This window comes from Myotis brandtii, unplaced genomic scaffold (genome assembly GCF_000412655.1).
Source record: "Myotis brandtii unplaced genomic scaffold, ASM41265v1 scaffold115, whole genome shotgun sequence".
Taxonomy (NCBI): domain Eukaryota; kingdom Metazoa; phylum Chordata; class Mammalia; order Chiroptera; family Vespertilionidae; genus Myotis; species Myotis brandtii.
In genome coordinates, this window is record NW_005353967.1 from 19,906,958 (window position 1) to 19,933,676 (window position 26,719).

At 35.3% G+C, this 26,719-nt stretch overlaps 1 protein-coding gene across 3 annotated transcripts in view; it reads right to left on the minus strand.

The window, feature by feature from the left end:
- HOMER1 (homer scaffolding protein 1) overlaps nt 1-26,719 on the minus strand; it is an 87,618-nt gene that overhangs the window by 38,057 nt on the left and 22,842 nt on the right. For 2 of the 3 annotated variants that reach the window (XM_005858077.2, XM_014550111.1), the window contains exons 2-5: nt 15,155-15,311; nt 9,933-10,064; nt 6,073-6,165; nt 622-761 (exon numbers count right to left, since the gene is read on the minus strand). In XM_005858077.2, coding sequence (XP_005858139.1) covers nt 622-761; nt 6,073-6,165; nt 9,933-10,064; nt 15,155-15,311 — 522 coding nt within the window. Of the gene's footprint in view, nt 1-621; nt 762-6,072; nt 6,166-9,932; nt 10,065-15,154; nt 15,312-26,309; nt 26,342-26,719 lie in introns of those variants that run through there. The other variant, XM_014550116.1, reaches the window with a different exon arrangement.

Sequence of the window (26,719 nt, forward strand, 5' to 3'; positions counted from 1 at the left end):
GGCCCATAATTAATGTGACTGATTTGGAACACATGTAGGATAAACTGTACCTGCTTAAAGTATATCAAATTCTTTTTTAAAATTCAGAAGCATGTGAAGATTTATTTTCTGTTAGTTGGTGTGCAAAAATAATTCTCACATTAACAGGTTTATTCTAGACGTTACCCCAATAACTTGCTTCCTTCTGTGAAATCATACAGTGAGATCACCTCTAAGACTATGGTAAGCTTAAGTTCAGAGTAGGAAATTATTTTTAAAAAATTATAACCCTCAAGAACATACATGAAAATGGAAACCAGATTAACACAGGGAGCCTTTCAGCGACTGTGTTAGAAAATCAGAAGAGACTTACAAAAATACATATGCTGTCTCACTGAAAAATGATTTGTACTGTTATTAGCTCAGTAGCCCTTTTTTATATACAGATAAAGGAAATATTCATTCCTGCCCATCCAAGCAACTATAAATTATTAAAATCTTTTAGGTTAACAGAAACAGTTAAAAACATCTGACCTGGAATTTTCAACCAGGGTTATAACTTTGCAAGATTCATCCGAAACCCAAATAACTTTCCATGTTTACATATTTTACTGAATCATGATGGTTGAATTGAATTTGTACCTATGTGAAAATGGCAATGCATTCTGAGTCGGTTCAGCCCTTGACTCTGAGTTCTGGGTGACATCAGGTGTTCTTTCGTCGTCTGTCCCATTGATACTTTCTGGTGTTAAAGGAGACTGAAGATCCCCGCCTGCTGATTCCTTAAAAACAAAGGGATAAAAAAAGTGTTATACTTCTACTAAAAGACACAAGATCATCTTCAAGTTAAAACTGACTCTGATGTATGCTTACTTATGAACCATATTTCAATTAAAATTTAAATCAGACTTTAAAATGAAATTTGAAGGGGAAATAATTTTTTAAAGCAAAGCGACTCACAATAAAACTATCTGAAACCCTAACACAATTTAGAATATAGTTGTAAAGAACTGAAACACTTTGGGGCTTACATAAGCAACTAATTAGTTAGAATAAAAGATATTCAACGAATTGCTTGAAAAGAAAGAGAAGATGGCACAAAAATGCAAGAAGATGTGAGGTTTTATTTGGGAGGGTACGACAGAAAAGTGGAGAGAGAAATCTTCAAGAAGTTTTAACTTTTTTACCTACCCTACTTTTCAATTCTTGGAATTATTTAGAAAAACAGTCAGAAATACCTCTAAAACATACATAATGATGTCAGTGTATTTCAGCTTTTCTTGACTCCTACTCAAAATGGAATTATTTTTCTTCACAAAATTTCCTCTTATATCTACTTTTAATTGATCTGCCTATCAAGGTAAATGTAATGTATCCCTTAGGAAAATAAATGGAATTTAAAATGAAGCTCAAGCTGACACTTATTCTTGCATCTGCCATGATCAAATTATCCAAATTTGATATCAGAAATCAGAGTGAGGGGGTCATTTGATAAACTGTTAACCAGGTAAGGTTCTAGCATGAGATACTGAAAGAGCAGCTTGGTGGACCCCTTGTGATTGCTGGGAAATAGAACTTCATACCTGAAATATTAGGCTATTGTTAGGGAAGAAAACGAAAATATCACTAGGGAACTGGTTAGGTATGGTCATAATTTGTCAACTTAGAATACAAGATTTCCTAAAATAAAATCAAGGATAATATGTGTAATACAGGGAAATGCTTCTAATTAGGAAAAAACATAGAAGAATATAAGGAGATAGCCTACGTTATGATAATTTATATACTTTACATGAAAAATCTTGCACATGAAGTGCTGGGAAGAAATATGGAAAATATTGATGTGGTGAGACTTTTTTTTTTGAGGGGGCTTATGGTTTTACACCACCGAATGCATTTTATTTCACACTTAAATATAATTTAGCTAATAGTACCACAATGCTATAAATTATATAAGCTATCAAAGATCAAAAGATGACTCTCTTGATTCCACATTATCACTTAATTATTTTTTAAATATTAATGGAACCTCTATTTCAACCTTTAATTTCACTCATTAACTCTTTCTCCTGAATCCTCTTTGTTTCCACTAACAGTCAATGCATGGATAAAGTTCATAAGATAATATGCAACATAAAATTGTTTACAACAAAGTCAAATCATACTAAGGGAATAATGGGAACACTATCCAAAGTGACTCCTTCCAGGTCAATTATGGACAATATCATAAAAATGACAGAAAAATCTATTAATAGTACATTCAGATTTCTTTGCAAGTGCCAAGGGTTAGCTCTATTTTGAGAAAAAATATCCAGAAAATTGCAGGCAATTAATTATTGGTATAATTTATGTAAGAAAGACAACTTGGAATTCCAATCAATTCATATTCAAAGAAAAGGCTTCAACTCTAAATCAAAATATGGATGAGTAAATAAACATAATATTGAATTTTAATTTATAAATTTTAAAGAATCTTTTTAAAATTCTTCATTCACTGACTTCTTAGATTAACTCATCAACTACTAGTTTTGATTCCAACCGAAGAGAGCTTGTGCTGTATCCCCTCCTGTCCTCTCAACCTAACCCACTTTCCATCTGCTCTTCAACCTCAAGACTAACAATCTTTGGTTTTATTTCTCTCCAGACATCAGAAAGCCAATCATGTTAATTACACTCTCTCTAGCATCATCCCAATTTTCGGGTTTCCTTTACCTTTTATAACATCTATGTTGTCAATTTTAATTTCATATAAAATGAACCATCATTCCGTATTCTTATGTGCCCAAGCTACCAAGAGCTATGAGAGAAAATATACTGTTAAATATGTTGATTGGTGCCATGAAGATAATTTTGAGCTCTGACTTTAATTATGCTCTTGAAGTGCCGAGTAATCTTTACCTACTCCGTTTGACTCTTCTTTTTTTCTTTACCTAACAGCTGTTCCAAACCTCTGTTCAAGCCTTCTCTCTTTTTAGTTGTCCTTCCTCTTTCACAGAGAAACTAGAAATAAATTGGCATAGGCTTCCTCAATCTCCCTCTTATCTGTATCTGAATCCATTTTTATTCTTCCTTCCTGTCTCAGATAGAGTGGCTAATTTGTTTCCATCCTCCGCCCCTCACAACAGTACCTTCTGCATAATGCTCCATCTATGATCCCTTCCTTCTATTCTTCTCTTTCTCCTTCCTGACTCAATTTAAAAGTCTTAGACAAATGACAGCTAAATTGTTTTTCTAGACTCCACTGAAGAAAAACTTTGATAATATCTGATTATATAAACCTTTTATCTTCAATGCATATTCTGAGAAAAATACCTAACAAGTTAACTGGAATACAGTATTTTTACTATGAACCATATAAAAAATTTCAGGAGTAGAACCAATCATAACTCTTGATTTAATATAAAATTAACTGTTTATAAGATTTCCATGGAAACATAAGAACATAAGATCTTCCATAGAGGAAAATGTTCTAAGTTAATGTCTATTATTTAAAGAGTGATATAAAAGGAACTAACAACATGTAATTCAACCTATTCCTAAAGATGCAACCTTGATCAAGAAAACATTAAGATTATTGGTAATACTTTCAACAATAAAGAATCATTTTAAAAAAAGATTATCTGACATGATCGCACTTGGGAGTCTAAGAATGGGGAAGTGGATAACTTTGCTCTAAATGCCAGACTGCTTTCAGAGAGGTGGGATGGTTTGTCCATGGCACTGCTTCTCATAGTGTGGTCCCCAGACTGACAGCATCAGCATCTCTGGAAACTTGTTAGAAATGCACATTCCTGGGCCCTATCTCAGCCTCACCAAATCAGACTTCTTCCGGTGGGAACCAGCAACTTGTGTTTTAACAGCTCTTCCAGGGGATTCTGATGCAGGCTTTATTCAATTAAGGAATTTGTGTTTTTCTAAATAACTGTTATGTGCCAGATCCTATGTCGAGGCTTTACATCATTATCTTCACCATAGCAACCACATCACCAACAACAGCTGTTGACATTAAGCATTTACTATATGCCAAGCACTTTGTACTCCTCATTCAATTCTCACAAAACCCTATAAGAAGATAACTCTTCTTATTCCCATTTTATAGATTTTTAAAAAATAGTAACTTGCTTAAATCAGAAAACCAGATTCAAAAACAGTCTCTATTGCCATGATCGTATGACACTGGCATAATGTCATCCTATATAATAAAAGGCTAATATGCAAATTGTCCCCTCAACCGGGAGTTCGACTGGGAGTTCAACCCAGAGTTCGACCAGGGGGCGGGGCCGGCTGGCCAACCACCTGCGGGCCCTCCCCCTGGCCGGCCTGGCCCCAATCAGGGCCGGCCAGCCAGACCCCACCCGTACATGAATTCATGCATTGGACCTCTAGTCTGTTATATTAACGTTGCCATTATCATACTTGTTCCTCCCAACCATCCTATAAAACAAGTAATGAAATACTCGTGTTACGGATATATAAGCAATTTTAGCAAGATCACACAGTGACAGAAAAAGGATTTATGACTAAGCCTGTCAGACTTGAACACCCATACTCTTAACCACTTGTTTATCCCTCCTCAAACAAAAACAAAAGCTATGCCTAAGAGTTTATTATTATTAATTATCCCATATAACCTTCTGATCCTTTTGCTAAATTCATGAGTCATATTCTATTCTCCAGGCAGAGCGTTAATTTAGCAGGTTGGGTTAAACCACTGAGAACCAAGCTCTATTCTCTAGCTGAATAGGATCGGAGTAGCCAGTGTTCAAACACTGCAAACTAAAACAAATATTAATGACACCTGTAATGGACTGTCACAAAAAGGGGAGAAAAGAGAAGTGAAAAGAAATACTTTTTCTTTTCTTTTTTTTTCACTATTTCTCTGGCTTCAATTAACAATCAAACTTCAAATATTTTGAAAAGATTAATTGATGTCAATATATTTTGGCTCTCAAATACTGATGAGCTTATGGTATGTCTTGGATATATCCCTTCAATGAATGTAAAGGCTTAAAGACACTCCTTCCACCAAAGAGGAGCAGGTATCTTAGCAACCTGTAGTAGTTCATGGCCAATTAAACAAAAGCAAGTTATGATTGGAGAAACAGAAACTAAGTACAAAGGCAAAATGTAATCTATTATAGTTTCATTGGAATCATTTGAGTATTCTCTTACACTACAATCATTCACCCGAGTAACTGACCTTCCCAGCACGTATTGGTACTAAATTTTAAATAGGCTTTTATGCTTAAAAGTATCACTATACCATCAGAGCACTCAGGGAAGATAGATTCAAAGGAAATTTCAAAATTATCATTCATGTTTTTCCTGGTCAGTGTTAGTACAGAGATAGTATACTGAAGCTTCAATCCATTTAGTCTGTGAGGAAATATGTACTTTAAGCATACTTAAGAGAGCTTTCCTTTCCTTTAAAAAAAAATACACACCCAAAACTCTTTACACCAGTAGGGTTTGCCAAATAGAGTTTGGTGCCAGGTTGGGGAAGAAAGTGAATAGTGAAAGTTTTCTAAAATGTTCCAATCATTTGGCTAGTCACTAAATTCCAAGGCAATTTCTATTTACTTCCTCAAGGAAGTTTTATGTAAATCTGCTACTACTGACATCATTCCAGAGAAACATTTGTACATCTGATCTTCATAAAACTCCCAAGGAAACTTCAAAAATAATTACTAAAGAGAAAAAGCACAAAACTGAACTCTACTCCTGTTTTCCTGAGCCTCCCCCGTCTTTGTCTCCTCTAGTAGCTGCACCTCAGTGACTAGCACAGAACACAAACAACAGGTCAGTCTATGCTCTATATGTACGATTGTTTTTTAAGTTGTATCCACATTTTAAAAATCTGCGTTTTAATTGCTAAGCTAATCCCTCCCCACCCCCAGATTCTTGTAGACACTGGCATATAGGACAAACACCTTTCTTTCTTGACTAGTACAGATGAACTAAAGGGTACATTTCTGTGTTCACTTTGAAAATTATCTTAATTTTGCCATTATGTTCTTAAGTTTGACTCTGGCATAAAGGATATCATCTAAAATGAACAAGGCTCATAAATAAGAATGGAAATTAAATACCCACCTGTGAAGGTGTACTGGTAAGTTCCATCTTTTCTTGTGATTTCTCCTTTGCTAGTCGAGCGGCTTCTTTAAATTCCTGAAACTTTTCTGCAAACTGAATGTATAAAGACTATATACATTAACCAAATAAAAATAAGTTGCAATGCTCACTTTTACCTTAATTTTCTTTTATCGTTTCTATAACTGACTCTTATGCATGCAACCTACCCCTCAAATCAATTATAAGTATAATATGAAAATGACAAAAAAAGAAACCAAATACCAAAACATATGTATACTGCAAAGTACATTGACAAATCTCATTCAAAAACATCATAACATAACTAAGTTAGAATCTGGTGTCAGCTAGCTTACCTAAGTCCTTCCTTGGTTTTTCATATATACTTTACTAAAACGGGCGGGGGTTGGGGGGGTACACATCGGGAGAGGAATCAGTAAAGATGGGCATACCATGTTTGTTTATCATGGAAAAAAGGGAATCTCTTAAGTATCAACTCCTAAACATCTCAGTATCTGGAGCATGCTCTTAACTTTTACTATAATATAAACTCTTGTATTATGAAGGTATTTTATTTTCAACAATACAAACAGCAACATTTACTATTACCACTAACTGGCATTAATAAAACTTCATTTCTAAAGACTCCTAAACAGCCAATGTACAGCAGCAGAAGGAATAATATGTCTCCACAAAGGTCTTTCAGATTGGTAACAATTTAAAAAATTACTGTACATAAAATGCTAATTCTTAGGAACTCACAGAAATCTATAAACGTCACAGCCACAAATACTACCTTATCTATGTGTTGAAAGTAGATACTAGTTTACCACTATTCTCAGGGAGAGTAAGTTATGGCTACAAAATAACCAAATTTAAAAACCTAAAATCTCTTTTTCTTGGCCGGGTGGCCTGGTTGGAGCATCGTCACGTACAACAAAAGGTTTCAGGTTCGATTCCCAATCAGGGCACATACCTAGGTTGCTGGTTCAATTCCCGGTCGGGTGCATATAGGAGACAACCAAACTCACTCTCTCTCTCTCTCTCTCTCTCTCTCTCGTATAGGAGACAACCAAACTCACTCACTCTCTCTCTCTCTCTCTCTCTCTCTCTCTCTAATAAATAAAAAGCATATCCTGTGAGGACAAAAAAAACACACCAAAAAAACAAAACAAAAAAAACCCTAAAATCTCTATGCAATTTAAACTACTTGGTTAAAGTTGGTAATAAAAATATGAAATGATCGTTCTCTCCTCAAACCCCATAAGCCAACCCTGATTTCATTTCTGTCTTGGGAAGGAAAGCTTTGGTAGGAAAGGCTCATGATACTCTGATGTGCCTTTGGGAGATAGAGGAGGATCAAAATTAGAGTTGTCATTGCAACTTTTCCTTTTTGCTTTAAATCTTTCACCCCCTCCTACAACTTGTAGATCTGGGAAGTGAATCTCTATACTATACTTTAGTTCCTGTGCTAATTAAACAGAACATCTCCTTACAGGAAAAAAAAAACAAAACTGAATACAAAGCTTGAAAGGCCTAATTCATGTTGGTGGAATTAATTAACCATAATTAATTTCTCTTTATATAATCTGTAGTACAGAAAGCTTTTCTTACACTCATTTAGCATTCCAAAGTAGTTAATGTTTAAAACCCTTCTCAACTTCACAAAGACCTATGCTATTGCTAATTTTTAAAGACTTAAGTTTCCATGATAACAAAATACAACGCAGGAAGCGCTAAAGCATAGCTGTAACTTTTCTCATACATCATCCTTAACGAACCACCCTGTTCTAATACTGCCACTCTCCCTTACTTTGAGAGGCCTCTGTCTACAATTGCCTTCAGGGGCTTCTCCAACCCCTTGCATTCACTTATATATTTTAATGATAAAACAAGTCAGAATATTTACATGTTTGCTTCATTTATATAAAATATTATACACTCCATAGGGTCCTTTACAGTCTATAAAGCATCCACATTAGACTTCAAGGTTAGTCTCTTCAGAATGCTTTGGGACAAAGCATTCTGAAGAGATTAACTATAAACTCTTGGAGCCAAATCTAGTGAATAAAAACCTGGACTTGGCTCTGAGAGCTAATAGGTTGTTTCCTGATAGTCAACCCACATGCAAAATACTAGAATTCACTACTGGTAAGGTTGGTCAAAAATATATGCTAATTTTAAGAAAGGAAAATAAAATTCTTGAAATATAAAAGCCATTCCCAGAAAAGAAGATCAAATGAGAGGAGACAGTATAATTGAACAGAATTTAATAAACGATTCCTTTATTACATTAGCTACTTTCCCACTAACCTGAAAGACACAATGAAAAACTTAATATATGGTCAAAATTACTTAAGCTCAAAAATCATTTCATGCAAGTTTAGTGAAGATATTAAGCCACATTTTAGTTCCTGTGCTAACCAAAAATTCAGCAAGTGGAATATAATTATAGTTTTATTTTATTCTTGCTATAGTCTGTAATGAATGGTTCCAAAAGAAAAGTTCTAAGGTTCTGAGTAATGGCAAAAGTATTAGAATAAACGTATAATTTCCTAAGGGAATTATTTATGGAGGGACAATGCTCGGCCAGATACCTGTGTCCCTGTTATGTTGAAATACTTTGAATCTAAAACTCATACCTCTACTACAGTTCAAGTAATGTATTCAGAGAATTAGATTGGTGTAAGAGAAATCAAAACAAGTAACTTGGTTGTTTTAATTATCCTATAAAGAATGACTTACAATCACCAAGGCAAAAGTTAAAATAGTCTAAAAATTGAGCTTCAAACTGCAATTTATGAAAAAGATAACATTTGAAAACAAGTGTTAAGGAATGTTTACAACTAAAACAAAAGGAAACAAAGTAGCTTATTTCATACTTATTCCTTACATACTCTTTCCATGTGACATCCACTGAACTAACAGTAACCTCAAGTCAATAAATATTCACAAAAAGTGTAAGACTTTTAAAAAGAATCTGAATGACCCCAACTATTTGAAGTCTCAAGCCATGAGATCCTGTGTACACTAAAACACATGTAAAATGTTTCAAATGTAGGGTTGTCCTTCTAACTGAATGCTTCAGAGAAGTTTTCAGCATAAATCTTTGGGTCTGGTGAGCGTAAAATTTGAAGAGCAAAAGTGAGCAATACTCATTTTCTTCATCATCTTAGGGAGATAGTTTCCTCTTTTCCTTACACACTCTTTCCATGCGACAGCCACAGACTCAAGGTGTGAACACTGCTTGACTTGGCTTATAGGCAGGACAACTGTTTTGTTTCCTGGTGATGGTCTGTATTATATTGGCTTTTCTGGCCACAGTACTTCACTTGGTTAGTATTTCCCAAGAACTCCTCATAGTATCTATGGGGTCTCTGTATTGCATCAGAGAGCTCAGAGTAATTCTGACCCAGACAATGCACAGCTTTCCCTAAACATAGTGATTTATATGTGTCTGCTGTCACGTCAGAAAGTTGAAATATATACCATTATCAGCTTGAGTTTTCACAATTCCTAAGAGCTTGGTGTCTACCTATCTTGCAGACCATCTCCAACTAAGGATGTAAAGTCATGAGCAAAGTCCATTCTGAAGTGGTAATTCACATGTTTTATTTCCTATCATACACACAGTTAACTATGCAAAGCCTTCTCAATCAGCGGTGACTATTTTTAATGTGTGCAATGAATTTTCCAATTGACAATAGAATCCAATGATCTCTTCCTGCTTTAAAATTACAACAGTTCTGAGAATATTAAACAAATTTCTCCTATATATTTTACACTCTCCATTTGCTACTATATATTTAAGATATCTGACCTGAAGACGAAGATTTCCACTGAGATCTGATGAATTAACTTACTTTTGAAAGATGATGCTCAGAGGAGAATCCCAGTCCATAAACAGTGTTTGCCCGGCTATCGGCCCACTGGCCAAACTTCTGAGATGTTTTCGTAAATGTCATGTTTGGGGTGATGGTGCTATTAATTATTGCCTGAAAAATAAAACAAGTATGAGTAACCTGCCCAAAATTAGCAAACAGACATTTAAACACAGAATTATTTCGTTACATAAAAACTTAGGATTCTTAATGAGCCAGTACATTAAATATACAGTATAGTTACAGAAATAGTTTATATTATTGCAAGCGACAGAGTGGAAATAAGGTAACTACTAAAACTATAAATATAATGGCAATCTATCAAAAATTTCAATACCTTACAGTCAAAATAAGTTTTCTTATGATGCAAAAAATTTTAAAGAGCTTTTAGTGTAATTAATTTCTTCCCTTTGAACATTTAGGGTCAATATCTATTAATTTTGTTTTAATTTTATTTAATATCTATTAATTTTGGTGATAGTCACTAAAAGCAAGTAAGTTTTAATAGTTATTTCTTTAAAATAGTTAGTTCCCACTCTCCAAAAAATCTTTCAAAAACGAATACATCAATAGGACAAATTTTCTATTTGTACACGAATTTTCTAAAATGCATAATCAACAATTTTCCAAAACCTGACTTACCTGAAATATATCATGATAAAGAAAAGACTTTCAATCATTTAGTATTTTTCCTTTACTCAAGGGAAAAACAAACCCCTAAATACATACTTTATTTCTTTTCTGATAAAGTGGTATAAATTCATGATCTTGAGAATCACTATCATTTCTGTTTAACACATAGTTTCTTAGAAAACTAGTATTTTAGTATGTTATTAAATATTAACTTTGGTGATCACTAAAATTATAACATATTAACTTAAATTCATTTCCTCTGTCAGTAAAGTTTAATGCCCTCCAAAAATTGAGATTACAAAGTGATTCAATAATAATAAAAATGCGCATGTGATCACATTCATAAGTGGTTTTCTGGAAAATTATTAAATATGGAATGAAAATCAAGCATTTTTAGAACAAAGCTAAATGTTTACCATGTGAACAACTGTATAATGTAAATATTTATGAGCTAAGCAGGTACTGGTGAAGTTACAATAATGAATGTATGACACCTGCCTGCTAAAGAAGACAGTAGAAGAGAGAGTGGTCCCTTGCTTTCTCTTACAGACAGTAGAAGTGTTACCTGTTGTTATATGGAGCCCTTGTCCTTGATTAAGCTTTTTTGTTTACCTCTTACAAAATTTATATACTCATATACCTCCTTACTCTTCAATTCAAAAGCTGCTTTTCCTAGCATGTCATTTTAGATCCTGTAAAATGTGGCTAATAACTGCACTAATTTGCGAGATTGTCATCAAATGGAAAGACTGAATGGAAAAGAATATACAATAGTCCCCCTATATCCAGTTTCCATTACCTGTGGACAACAGAAGTCTGAAATATTATATAGAAAATTCCCAGAAATAAACAATTTATAAGTTTAAGTTGCATGCTGTTCTGAGTAGTATGATGAAATCTCTCACTGTCCTGTCTTGCCTTTGAATCATGCCTCCTGAGTCATGCCTTTGTCCAGCATTAGCCACACTGCATATGCTACCTGCCCATAGTCACTTAGTGCCTGTGTAGGTTATCAGGCTGACTGTCGAATGTCACACTGTGTTCAAGTGACCTTTATTTCACTTAATAATGGCCCCAAAGCACAAGAGTAGTGACACTGGCAATTTGAATATACCAAAGAAAAAGTATGTTTGTACAGGAAAAAATTCAGTTCTATCTGCACTTTCAGGTATCCACTCACAGTCTTGGAAGTATTTCCTGTGGATAAGGGGGAACTACTGCATTAATTTACTAAGGACTCATTTGGTTATTCAACTATTTTATTGAGTACCTATTAATGTCAAGCACAATTCTATAAACTTGAGATACAACAAGAGGCAGTATGATTGTGGATCACATTCTAGAACAAAAAGCATCAGTCAATGACCACGTAAATAAATAGCTGACCAATTTTCCATGAGTGGTGAGTGCTTATGAAGACCATAAGACCAGGATATGATAGAAACTGAAAGGCTAGACAGCCAGGACTGTCAGGCACTACTTTAGATCCCCTGGTCCTGGAGTATTCCCTGAGGAAGGCACATTTGTGTTTTCAAGAAGAGAAGGGCATTTAACATGTTACCCTAATTAACTCAGAAAGTGAGATGGCGATAGGGGTTACAGGCAGCTGAGGAAACCCACCCATGTGCTGTTGGTACTGACCTTCAGTTTTAACTATTTCAAATGAACTTTTTTCTACTTTTCAGTTTAAGAGTTCTGTTTTAATTCTCATTCTGAACATTTCCTTAAAAATATATTTTATTAGACTTCCTTGAATAGAATGCTACAATAAATCCATTTAAAAGAAAAAAAATTAGCTCTATAAAATAAACATGTCTCACCCTAACCGGTTTGGTTCAGTGGATAGAGCGTCAGCCTGCGGACTGAAAGGTCCCAGGTTCGATTCCGGCCAAGGGCATGTACCTTGGTTGCAGGCACATCCCCAGTGGGAGGTGTGCAGGAGGCAGCTGATCGATGTTTCTCTCTCATCAATGTTTCTAACTCTCTATCCCTCTCCCTTCCTCTCTGTGAAAAATCAATAAAATATATTTAAAAAAAATAAAAAATAAACATGTCTCTCAATCCCAAAGTTCTTGTCCTTTCAAGGAGAAGAGTTAGAAATGCTGTGTTATTACAGATCATGTAGTCCCTGATCCTGGCCCCTGGCCACACTGATGTCTCTGCAAACTGTATATGCACAGTAAAAGCACATTTTCTAGTCAGGGCACCTAAGGCCTTCTCAACTGATCACGCTGTGCAGAAACAGAAGTGAGGGTGGTAAGAAAAACACTCATTTAGCTGCATCAAATAAACCAGTAGTGCTTATAAAAAACAAATAAAAACCCCCCGATAACTCCTGCAGGGAACTGCAGTGGTTAACAGCATCAGCTTAGAAAGCTAACTAGAAAGTAGAAAATGTGATAGAAAAATGTAATTGCTACAGAGGGTAGATTTTATTAAAAGAAACGAAACAAAAACTTTTTCATAAGAGTTATTTAAGAGCCTAAAAATTACAAGCTGCAAAGTATACTCAAAAATAAAAATGCCAGAAGCAATAGTTCATATTGCTTCAGAAGGAAGACACACGAGGATTACTTAATCACATAGTACATGAGACTACTTCAGTTTAACTTTATTTTTTATACCATTTAACTCTCCTGTCTAATAAAATGACATTTTATCTGTGGTTTGGGCCAAGAGAGAAACACACATTATAGAGAACTAAAGATTCGAATCAGGGAAAAGAAATAAATTAACATTCTAGAATCTAAATTAATAATAATTAATATCTGTTAATTTCACTAAATACTTATAAAATATGACAAAATTGTTCTTCATTAAAAAAAAAAACACTTTCAGACTTGTATGCATGCATATAAGCACAACCAACAGTCGCAGGACACTGGGGGTGCAGGGGAGAGGGGGGACGAGGGCAAATGCTGGGACATAGGGGAGGCCGGGGGGAGGTCAGTGGGGGGAAAAAAAAGGAGACATATGTACTACTATTTGTAACACCTTAAACAATAAAATTAAATTTAAAAAAACCTTCACAGAAATTAACTATTTCAATTTCCCAAGTCCTTTAAATCCTCCAAATGAAAATAGGATCAATTATTCAAATAAATACAAGTTAGTCACTTGTGAACCGAAGTACAAATAGCCCCTGGGTACTATAATCTAGTTAATGAGACAGGAAATGCGCACACAGTAAAGACTGAAGTTTGAGCATTAAATTAGATTTTTCTTTTATTCCCCCAAACCACTAAGTACTACATAATTAATAGCTTAATAATATTAATAATGGTAACAGTAAGAGTTGTGTTTGTATAGGGATTACTATACACCCTTGGAGGGCTTTTGCCTAAATGTATTTCATCTTCACAACAATCCCACGGTATGATGACGTAGACAACTTACTAATTCATTTTCACAGATGAGAAAACTGAGGCACTGAGACATTAAGTATCTTGCTCTAGGCCAAATGGCTTATAAGTAGTAGAGCAAAAATTCAAACCAGACAGTCTGGCTATATAGTCTGTGTCCTTAACCCCTAAACTAAATTGCTAAAATTTCTGAGAATAGAAAGGCCTCATGGCTTCATGAACGCTTGAAGAAAAAGAACGGAGCCCTCATTCTACACACTTTACATCCAGAATATGATGCTTGGCATTTCTTTATCTTCATGTGTTGTTCAAAATTCACTGATGAAAAAGTGGTATCCATCAGGCACTGACCTAAGTGTTTTTGCAGATATTAACTCATTTAATCCTTACAATTTCAAGCACTGAGGTGAGAACAATGAAGCTCAGAGAGGTAATTTGCCCAAAGTCAAAATCTTAGTAGATGGTATAGTTGAGATGTGAAATCAGGTAGTCTATGCTCTGAAATATTAGACTATCTGCCTCTCCTAAAAATAAAAATGTAGGAACTGTCCATATGCTTCTTTCTGAATGAGGGATGCTCAGAATAAACTTTAATATTGATATTGACAGACTTCATATGATTTAGGGATTTTGAACAGCATACTAACCTATGAGAGTAGAAATTGCATCCACCCTATTCAACACTATATTTGTAGCCCCTAGCAAAATGCCTGACATATAACAGATAATCAATGAATATTTCCCAAATAAAACTGACCTCAGATTTGTAGAATATTTTGACATGTAATTTAGTATATAAGGTGATTAATCCAAATAATTTAGTGGACAAAAAATGTCGCTACCTTAAAAATGACCAATGTTGGCCCAGCCAACGTGGCTCAGTGGTTGAGCATCAACCTATGAATCAGGAGGTCAAGGTTTGATTCCTGGTCAGGGCACATGCACAGGTTTCAGATTTAATCCCCAGTGTGGGGCATGCAGGAGACAGCCGATCAATGATTCTCTCTCATCATTGATGTTTCTATCTCTCTCTCCCTCTCCCTTCCTCTCTGAAATCAATAAAAAAAAGTATTTTTTTAAATGATCAATTTTGTTTTTTAAAGTTTTAAAATCTCTCAATATTTTAATAAAGATAAAATTCCTCTAAAACTGAGATGCTATACTGTATAAAGCAAAATAGCAAGATTATTTAAAATAAATGTAACTTACCTTTGAGCCATCTAAACTGATTATCCTATAGACATTTCTTGTGCTGTCATAGAAATAAGACACAGTAACTGCGTGCTTGCTGGTGGGTACCCAGTTCTTCTTTGTGTTTGGGTCAATCTGGAAGACATGAGCACGAGTGCTGAAGATGGGTTGTTCCCTGTGGGGGAGAAAATAAAATGACACTCTGAAACCAGCCAATTTTATTCCACTGGACAATAAAACATGAAAACTATGAGGATGACCCCACTTAACCAAAAACTCCCCACATCCTGAAAACAAGAGAAACTTTCAAATTTGAATATTCTAAGTATTCAATCAGAAGCTTCTTTAAAACAATGACAGTCAATCCTCATTATTGAAGATTCTGTACTTGCAAATTTGCCTACTCAACAAAATGTATTTGTAACCCCAAAAGCAATGCCTGAGGTCCTTTCTTGGTATTCTGCAGTGGAAAAATGTGCGTCCTTGGAAAAGCATGTTTCCATCTGACGCTGATCAAGGCAACACTCAGCCCTGCTGTTTCAGCTCTCATACCATAATCAAGTGTCCTTTTTTTGTGATCTATTTAGCACCGGGCATTTTGCATTTTTGTGCTTTCTGTTGGTGCATTCCCTGTTTAAAATGGCCCCCCAAGCATAGTGCTCAAGTGCTATCTGTTCCTGGGGCAAGAGGCTGTGATGTGCCCTATGGAGTAAACATATGTTAGATAAGCTTTGCTCAGGCATGAGTTACAGTGCTAATGGCCTTGAGTTCAATGGTAATGAATCAAAAATATATATTAAATAAAGTATCTTTAAACAGAAACACATAAAACAAACTTATGTATTGATGGGTTGATGAAAATGTTACGACAGAGGCTCACAGGGACCCTATATTCCCCCTAGGAGCAATGGGTCAAAATTCACAACTTCAGTGTTTGTGGAGCCTTTGTAAGAACATAACTATTGTGAATAATGAGAACTGACTATGCCTTGTTAAAATATACATCTTCTACTTGACCCTCACTAGGTTAAAGGTTGTTACCCATTTAAAACTACATTATTCTGGTAATAGGTTAATAACTTACTGAGAAAGTTTACATCAGTATAATCTCTATATTGAAAAGTATATGAAAAACTAAGTGGCTCACCACAACAGTATCTTTTAATTAGATCAAGTAGTGCCTTAAAGATGTACAAGAGATTTTAAAAATTATAACTTCAAGAACCAAAACTATTAAAACATTAAAATATTTAAAAATATATTCAAAATATGATGATTACAGATTTTTTACAGTCTGAGATTGTCTGTATATAATAGAAGCATTATAATGCAAAATTTTCCAAGTTCTGAGTCCCCCAAAATAACACCTTTCTTTCCTAAAGCAGATTAAGGTCCTAAAGAGAAGTTTAACTGGTATTTTTTAATAGTTAAAGTTAAAGTTAAAAGTTTTAATTTTAAAGAAAGGAAAGGAGAGTGTGGAAAAAAGAAATTAAAAGACAAGCAGGACAAATCTGGGTCCTTGACAAAACGGCTCTTCAGATAAATAAAGGGCAGTGTGTCACGTGTCCCCTATGATCTCCTTCTGTCCTTGGAGAGCAGGTGTGAAAGGAGGGACTTCCCTGTAGGTCACCTGGCTCTTCCCAGTTTTGTTTCTGGAAACCTCTATAACAACTTTTCTTATTTAGAACATCTCTTTTGAAAGGAAGTGATATATTTTATGCCACTCCCTAAAAAGTGACAGAAAGTCATCATTTCTGGCTTAACTGCCATCATATATGGATTTCTTCAATAAATAAACTTTAACAATCTTGCACTGTGACAGAATAAAGAATTCTTCTGAATTGGGAGGTCTTATTCATTCCCTTTCCCCATCCTCAATCCTTAACTTTCAGTAAGGCTGTGCTACACTTGAGTTATCTTCCCAAAGCACCGCAGCCTCTAGTTTTCATTTTTTGCCTTTTAATTAAAGTCCCCAGTATAAATGGACTTGGTCGGACTGAGTGTGACTAATTCCAATTCACAAAATCTACTCACACAAAACTGTCTGTATTAAGGCATATAAGGAAGAGAATGGAACACTCTAGTTTTTACCGACTTGATTTAAAAAAAATTTTTTTTATTTAACCGGGGTAAATTTCTAAATAGTGCATGCTGGTAATTATAGAAATGTGTTCTAAAAAGTGTATTTTCTAAAAAACTAAAGTAGTTGTTAACACAATATTGCTTTTGCACTCAACAAATTCTTATTCCATGCAAATGCAATGTTTTGAGTCCAGTAAAAAAAATTCCCACATCACATTAATTCACTCAATTTAATTAATCTGCACAATTAATCCACAGTCTAATTCTCTTCTAAATAAAAATCTTTAGAGTAAACTACTATTTTACAAGCAAATGACATTTGATATAAATGAAATACACTGCTTTCTTCAATTCTCTCTGAATGGCTGATTTCTTAAAGAAAGTTATAGTACAAGATTTCTGTAGCCAAAAGCCTACCAAGTTTAAACGATAAAAACTAAAAAAAATAATAATAATAATTTGACAGGGAACAGAATTCCTGTAAGTAATGAGGATGTTACTATATCACTTAGGGCATACTAATAAATGATGCAAACTTTCATTGACTATCTACTACATGCAAAAAACTGAGAGATGGTCCCCACCCTTAAAAAATTCAATTTGGTGAGGGAAGATAGATATGTTTAGAAATAAAATGCTCTTTCTCATGATATTCTCTTAAAGTGACTCAGGGCTACCATGGAGAAATTGATGCCTAAGTAGTGTTTGAAACAAAGTATGGCACAATGGTAAGAAGGCTCAGCACATTGGCCTGTGTAGCAAGAACTGTAGTGATTATGAGTGACTTTGAAAAATAAGGCTAAATATAAAGAGAAGCCAGCTCACAAGGGTCCTGGCTGGAGGCTACTGAAAGATGTAAATACAGAACAGCTTTGCCTTTTAGAAAGATAAATTTGGCATCACTGAAGAGGGTGGATTGGGAAGAAAGAACATCAGAGAAAAGCAGGCTAGTCAAAACCATACAAAAAATAGGAGGTAGGAGTGGGATGAAGATATGAGGAAGGATTCAAGGTAAATTTAGAAAGTAGAATCAATAAGGTTAAGTAACAGATTAGACATGGGCAATGGTTCTCAAATAGGGGTGGTTTGTTCCTCAAGGGACATTTCAAAACATCTGGAGACATTTTTGGTTGGCCCAACTGAAGGAGATTATTATTAGCACCTAAGGAGGAGAAGCCAGGGCTGGTTGCTAAACATCTTCAATGCACAGGACAGCCCCACACAACAAAAAAGTATCCAGCCAAAACTGCCAATAGTGCCAGGGCTGAGAAATCCTAACGTAGGAGATGAAGGAAGGATCTGAGTCTCTCTCTCTCTTGGGTTTCTGGCTTGGATGACTGAAAAGAAGACAATGTCACTGGCCAGGATGGGAAACAGAAAGTAAAGCCTGGGACTGGCAGGACAGCAGGGAGAGGATGAGCTCAGTTTTGACTAAGTTCAGGGCCCTTGCATGTAAAACTGTCAGCACAGGAACTTAAAAATATTAGGCTGGGGCTCAGCAGAGAAAACCAAGCTGGAGTGAAAAGTGTGGGGAATCATCAAGAGATCTTATCATGGCCTTGGCCAGCTAGCTCAGTTGGTTAGAGCGCACGGTATAAAAGTGTTCTATTACTCATACAGAGGAATAAAGGGAAAGTAGGAGAGAAGCACAAATCCAAACATGCCTAACTGCAGGCCTGAAGTGCTGAAGATACATTCACCTCCTGGTGAAAACACTCTCCCCTTCCTGAGCCGTAAGTACACAGGAAGTAAGAGAAAAAACATTCTATCTTCAGCTTGGTTTTTAGACACTGACGTGGCAAGAGAAGGTGGACAATACCTGTTGAGGCCAAAAGGACACGAGCAAGGGTAAGACAAGGAGTGGACAGACACTAATGACCATGTAACTTCAGACGGAATGCCTGAAGAATTTACTTTCAGTGCCAATGTGAGGGCACAGCAAGTCCTTCAGACAAGCTGAAGCTCAAGCACTAAAGTTTCTTCAAAAGAATTGTGCTGTGCAAATTAATAATATAAATTGTAGTTCCACTGAGTATCAGGGAACCAGTTTAACTGCCCCCTGCCCAACCCTCCAATGCAAAGATTGTGACTGCATGTTACTATGTATTCCTACTACCATGTTATATGGTTAACAGCTGTTTGCTTATACATTTAGCTTTTTTTAAACACATGCTTACTTTAAGAAAGCAAAGATTATTCTAATGGCTACCCAACACATAGTTGTACTGCAAGAACTCCATCTAGTGATGAACCAAAAACATAGCAGGCATATGTTTTTTAAAACTTCCGTATATAGAAATACGAAATTGTCATGTTGCTATAACACAGGTATATGGACATAAAATGTGACACTACCAACTGCAAAATGTCTTTTCTGGAAGTATTTTTTAAAATTGTATGATCCGAACTCCTTCATCTTTTATTTGGTTAAATGCACATTCAAATGAAAGATTTAGAAAATAATTGTCTGCATCACAACTGAGCATAAAAAATATTTTCAGTGAAAAAAAGTAAAGGGATTAAGAAGTAAAAATTGTCTGTTATAAAATAGTCACAGGGATGTAAAGTACAGCATAAGGAATATAATCAATAATATTGTAATAACTGTATGGTGTTAGGTGGGTACAAGCCTTACACAGGGGACCACTTCATAAATATCTGAGCACTATGCTGCACACCTGAACTAATGTAATACTGAATGTCAACTGTAATTTAAAAATTTAAATAAAGAAATACTTTTATGACATTAAGTTGTTAATTGGCATATCTGAAGAAAATATCAAATAAATTAAAATTTTCCATTTGGAATTTAAGATTATCTATAATAATAAAAGCATAATATGCTAATTAGACCAGACAGCCGAATGACCTTCTGGACAACCTTCTGGGTGAAGCCAGGGCTGTGAGGGCCGAGGCAAGCTGCTGCAGCTGTGAGGGCTGAGCCCCTTGCATGAATTTCGTGCATCGGGCCTCTAGTTAAATTATAAAACTATACTTAAACATAAGAATACTGTTTATATTCCTTATATACTATCCCTTATTTTAAAAGTAATTTTTACTCATCTCAGTCCTTTCATTAGGTCAAAGAAATTCCAATACTTATTTACCTTGGGCACTTTAATAAGTAGCTACATTTAAAAGATCAGGGATATGCAGAAATTCATTGTAAAGAGCAAGCAAATTCACTCAATATATACATTTAAGCAACATCTTCAATGCTGAAGAACCTGGCTTGCTATTTATTAAATAACTGCCAAGTGACATTACCTCTGTCCCTCCTCCCCATTTAAAACCCTATCCATTCCAGATAAAATAGTGGGTGTTTTAAAATATATCAACACCCATGTCTGGTAACTCCGTTACATTTAAAATTAGTATTGTAGCCCTGGCCGGGTGGCTCAGTTGATTGGAGCATAGTCTCATTCAGCAAAAGATTTCTGGTTCGATTCCCAGTCAAGGCACATATCTAAGTTTTGGGTTTGATCCCCAGCCGGTGTGCATACGGGAAGCAACCAACTGATATTTCTCACATCGATATTTCTCTCTTTCTTTCTCTCTCTCACTTTCTCTCTCAAATCAATGGGGGGAAATAAAATTAGTATTGTAGTTTCAATTCTATTAGCCTTTAAATATTCTCTTCCCAAACGATTTCCACTAAATAAAGTTAAATTCCAAAAACTGACAATATACACTTGGGAAATCTAAGGAAAATAGTCTTTTGTTAATGAGAATTCTTATTAATATATGTAACACTTTTCTTAAAATCTAAAATAAGTAATTTTCTAGTAGACATCCAATTCCTAAAAATTTTTAAATGAATTAAATGTTACAAGATTATTTAAGTTCTAATACCAATAATACTTCCAGGAACAATAATATTCTTAGGTACCCTTTTTTCCTTTATACCTACTACAAGCTAACCTAGTAGAAACTCAATCCATATAGTATCTGAACACGTATATAGTCTTAAACAAATAAACCCAGGACTGATGAGAAAGACCTGAAGGTACTTGGGCAAAATGTTAACATTTGCTACATTTCCATAGTGGTTGCATGGATATTATATTATTCCCTGTGTTATCCTGAATACTTTTAAATGCTCAAAACAACAAAACATCACACCATTTCTCTAAAATTCTTGTTGACAGTGTGAAATTTGAACAATCAGCCACATTTTATTCTATGTGTATGTAGATCATTTATTTTAACTGCTGTGCCAAAGTCCATACAATGATTAGAACTGCACTATCCAATATGGTATCTACTAGCCACAAGATCACTGGACATTTGCAGTATGGCTAGTGTAAGAAAGTGAATTAGCTTAAATTTTATTTGATGCCCCAGTCAGTTATTGAAATAGTTTTAAGCACGTATGGAAAAACTTGGGTATATGAATCTACTGTTTCAAGTGTAAATTTTATGAAATTCAAATCCAGACCAAGTATTTCCAACAAAAATTTTAGCATCCAAACTGATATGTGCTCTAAGCACAATAAAAATGGATTTCAAAGGCTTAATATAAAAAATATAAAATATCTCAATGACTTTTATATTAATCAAATGTTAAAAATATATTGGATAAACTATCAAAATATATTGATTTCACCTTTTAAAACTAAAAGCAAAGTTAATATTGCATTATTCACATTGTATTTCAAGTGGAAAATACTAGACTATTTTAGGTAACCATTTCCTTACTGATAGACATACATGTTGTTCAATGTTTGCAATATTACAAATAAATGCCCCTGTATGTTTACTTGGGGACACATGCAAGAGATAGGCCAGAAGCTGAATTCCTGGTCACAGGGTATGCACCATAGAATATTTCCAAATTACTCTTCACAGCACATGCACCAATTTATACTCTTAATAGTCTTGTATTATTTCCTTCCAACACTTGGTAATGTCCAAGTAACATCTTTAATTTGTGCCAGGTTGATGGGCATGAAATGTTATTTCATTGTTGCTTTAATTGCATATCTCTTGATTACTAGTGAGGCTGAGGAGCTCTTCATGCATTTCTGGGCCATTTGAGCCAATAGATTTCTACACTTATTCCTGAGCTTGTTTAAAACCTTATTTTAGCTCCAAAGAGTGAAAACACCAGAATCCAAAATCCAGCACTCAATCCATATGCATGGGAACATCTCATATACACATTCTAAATACAGGTACAAACTTAATTAAGGTAAATAACCACTAAAGTAAAGAAAGGCAGTTATTTTCCTAAATCTGATAACATTTAATGTTTAAAAATCAATATAGTACAGATACAGCACATATATTCTGCTCTTTTTCAAAGATAAATTACGGTTCTTTGGCAGTTTTTATTTTTATTTAACAAATTGTTTCTGACATTCCTCAAAATTTTTCCATTGTGGAGGGGTGAGTGGAAGAGTGGTAAATACTTATCAAACTTTTAACTTACTCATTTAAAGTTTTCCTGGTTTAGCATCAAAAATAATTTAAACAAAACATACTTAATGTTAAACTAGAGGTCAAAAGTAACAAAACAGTTCTGTCAGATAGCTTAAACTCCTGGGTGTTTTTCATACAGTAAACACCACCACTCCATTCCCACTCTATTTCTCTATGCAATTTTCATTCCAACATCCCTCAGATTTGGTTTTCTCTGGTCACAGTTAATGATTATATCTGGTTAACCTTTCTGAGTGGTCCTCAAGTAGTTTAGCTATAAGTCTAGCAATGAACAGCATCTGGATTTATCTAGCTTTCATGTTATTTGTTCTATTGAAAAAGGACTATATTAAATATAACTGAATGTGATTTCTGTTTTCCCTTCTTGTTAGCTTTTCAGGTAACACAAATTATAGACACAATTCTTTGTAGGATGCTGTGTCCCAATTCGGGGTTTTGCAAATATAATTTCTGTAATGATATAGAGTTTTTGCTCAAATGCATTAGATCTACTTCATAATAGTGGTGTTGATAATTCAGTCGTGGTATCGTAGAAGCCCAAATAAATGTGTTTTCTGATTGTGAAGGTATTTAATTTTTTTAACTGACCAAAAAATTTTTTTTTTAATTTATTTTTTATTAAATCTTTATTGTTCCTGTGAAGGTATTTAATTTTTTTAACTGACCAAAAAAATTTTTTTTTAAATTTATTTTTTATTAAATCTTTATTGTTCAGGTTACATTTGTTCCTCTTTTTTCCCCCCCCATAACTCCCCTCCTCCCAGTTCCCACCCCACCCTCCGCCCTCACTCCCCACCCACTGTCCTCATCCATAGGTGCACGATTTTTGTCCAGTTTCTTCCCGCATCTCCCATTCCCCTTTCCCCCCCAAGAATAGTCAGTCCATTCCCTTTCTATGTCCCTGATTCATTATAATCACCAGTTCATTCTGTACATCAGATTATTTATTCACTTGGTTCTTAGATTCACTTGTTGATAGATGCATGTTTGTTGTTCACAATTTGTATCTTTACCTTTTTCTTCTTCCTCTTCTTAAAGGATACCTTTCAGCATTTCGTATAATACTGGTTTAGTGGTGATGAACTCCTTTAGCTTTTCCTTATCTGTGAAGCTCTTTATCTGACCTTCAATTCTGAATGATAGCTTTGCTGGATAAAGTAATCTTGGTTGTAGGTTCTTGGTATTCATCACTTTGAATATTTCTTGCCATTCCCTTCTGGCCTGCAAAGTTTCTGTTGAGAAATCAGCTGACAGTCGTATGGGTATTCCCTTGTAGGTAACTGAGTTTCTTTCTCTTGCTGCTTTTAAGATTCTCTCTTTGTCTTTTGCTCTTGGCATTTTAATTATGATGTGTCTTGGTGTGGTCCTCTTTGGATTCCTTTTGTTTGGGGTTCTCTGCGCTTCTTGGACCTGTAAGTCCATTTCTTTCACCAGGTGGGGGAAGTTTTCTGCCATTATTTCTTCAAATAGGTTTTCAATATCTTGCTGTCTCTCATCTTCTGGCACCCCAATTATTCTGATGTTTGTACGCTTGAAGCTGTCCCAGAGGCTCCTTACACTATCTTCGTATTTTCGGATTCTTTTTTCATTTTGCTTTTCCGGTTGGGTGTTTTTTGCTTCTTCGCATTTCAAATCTTTGGCTTGATTCTTGCGCTCCTCTGGTCTGCTATTGGGTGTAATATTCTTTATTTCCGACCGTGTATGCTTAATTTCTAGTTGTTTCTTTATCATAGCATCGAGGGTCTCATTAGTTTTCGTGAGGCTCTCCAGAAGTTTATTGCAAGCCCTCAAAATTGCGTTTTTTAGCTCTATATCCTCCATTTCTGTCATGTTTTTTTGTCTCCGCATTTTTTATGCTTTCTTGGTGCACCCCCTTGTGGTCTTTGTGCGCAGTCTTGTTCTAGTTGAGCCTTGATTGTTGTAGTTAATACTAGAGGGATTTGACCACCAGGCCGACTGGCTGTGTGAATCAGCTGTGTCTGCCGCGGAAAACTTCTGTCCTCTGGGGAGGTGCTAATCTAGCCTTTGCCTGAGGCGATCCGGCAAATGGCTCTGCGCAGGGCTTGGGCGGGGCGGGCTCAACAGGGCGGGCGGAGGGAGCCGTTATGGTGCCCTCAGTCCTGTTCCCAGAGGCTCTGCTTCTCAGAACCCCCGGAACCGCTGCAAACCTCGGAGGGAAAGCTGCCTTCCAACTGATGCCAGACACTCCCGCTTCTCCCGTTTGGGTCCGAGTCCCCAGCGATTCGCCCGTATCTGGAGCTCAGAGTCTGAGACTCCCCCCTGACCGAAAACGACAACCGCGCTCTCAGCCACCAGCCCGCTTTGCGCGCGCACCTCCGCACCTGAGTATTTTCCACACTGCGCCTCCTCTGAGCCTCGGTGTGCTGTTATTTTTCCTTCTAGTTGAAGAGTCTCTCCTCAGCCAGCCTTCCTGCGGTTCTGGGTGATGTCCGTTCCGTCTTTTAGTTGTATTTTTGAAGTGGTTGTTTGCGGCAGCAGTCTGCGGTGTTTACCTATGCCGCCATCTTGTTGAGTAGAACTCTTAATCTTACCTCAGAAAGGCTCTGATACTCTAACTGACCAAAAATTTGATACAGGAATACAATAAGCTAGGTTTGGGACCTTTCCCTATTTAGCTTTTCTGAAAATGAATTATAGTGGAGTTAAGGGCCATTTGACTTCTGAGGTACCTGAAAGAGGTAATCACTATAGGTAAAAGAACACCTAATAAGATGAATTACAGCAGTGTTTTTCAAACAGTGGGTCACAACTCAGAGGATTATGGTCGATTTAATAGCTAACAATGGGCATTTAGAAAGTGAACAAGAATGTAAAATAATCACAGTACATCACACTTGGTAAGGTTATATGTATTGTCCCATGAAACTTTTTTTAAACGTAAAATACGTTTTATTATTAAGGTCTAGCACCTGGACAAAATTCAGATCTTGTGTGTTGAATAAGAAACTATATTTTATTCCCTTTTTTCCCGATCTAATCAGGTGCTTTTATAATTATTAAACTTTGGGTATACACATATAAAAAGTTACTCAAAGTTCATTGCTCATAAGCTCATGAATATTCAGGATCAAGGTAAGTGATGCTTTAACTAGTACTAGATGAAAAGTATACTCCAGCCTAGATGTTCCATGAAACTTTTGACTGCATATTCATATATGCTTGCCACAATGGAAGATGCATTTTTTACTGTGGGTCGTGGGCAAAACATTTAAAAATCTGGACATACAAAATGCTTTTATTCAATGCTCATAAAAACCCTGTGAAGCAGGTACCCATTTCATCAAACAAAAATATAGGTCCTGAGTGACATATCCTAAGTCACACAGCTAGCAAATGATATGAATAAGCATATTTCAAATGGAAATGGCATTCAACCTCACTAGAAATAAAAACACTGCAAATTAAAACTGAGCTATCATTTTTTCATCTGTCAAAATAGGAGACCTTTTTTTAATGAAAAAAATCCAAAGTTAGTGAGAGTTTAAGGAAACCTGACACTTCCAAAAGCAGTTGGAAATATAAATTAGTAAAGTCTTTCTGGAAAACACTTTGATAATGAATATTAATCAAAAGCCTTTAAATTTTTGTGCATATTCTTTGACATAGTAATTCCATTCGAGGAGCTTACCTTAAGGATATAATCATGGGTATATGCAGAGATTTAGCAACCAAAGACTGTGAATTAAAATGTCTAATAATGTAAGATCAAATAAATTATGGCATATCATATAATGGAATCCTACATAGTCATTAAAAAACAGAGTTGCAGAATATTCAGTATCATAAAATGTCCAATATAATAAACAAAAATCATTTACAAAACAGTGAATGCAATATAATTTGTTTTTTTAATGTATTTATATGCATACAAAAATATACTTGGAGGGGACATTTATATTCAGCCCTTGTCCTGCCTCCCCTTCTCTCAACACAGAAACCAGAGTGATCCTTCTAAAAACCCAAGTTAGCATTCAAATATTCAGGAATAAAAAGGTGGATGGTCAGGATACAGCAAATGTAGATGGCTACTGAAGTGGG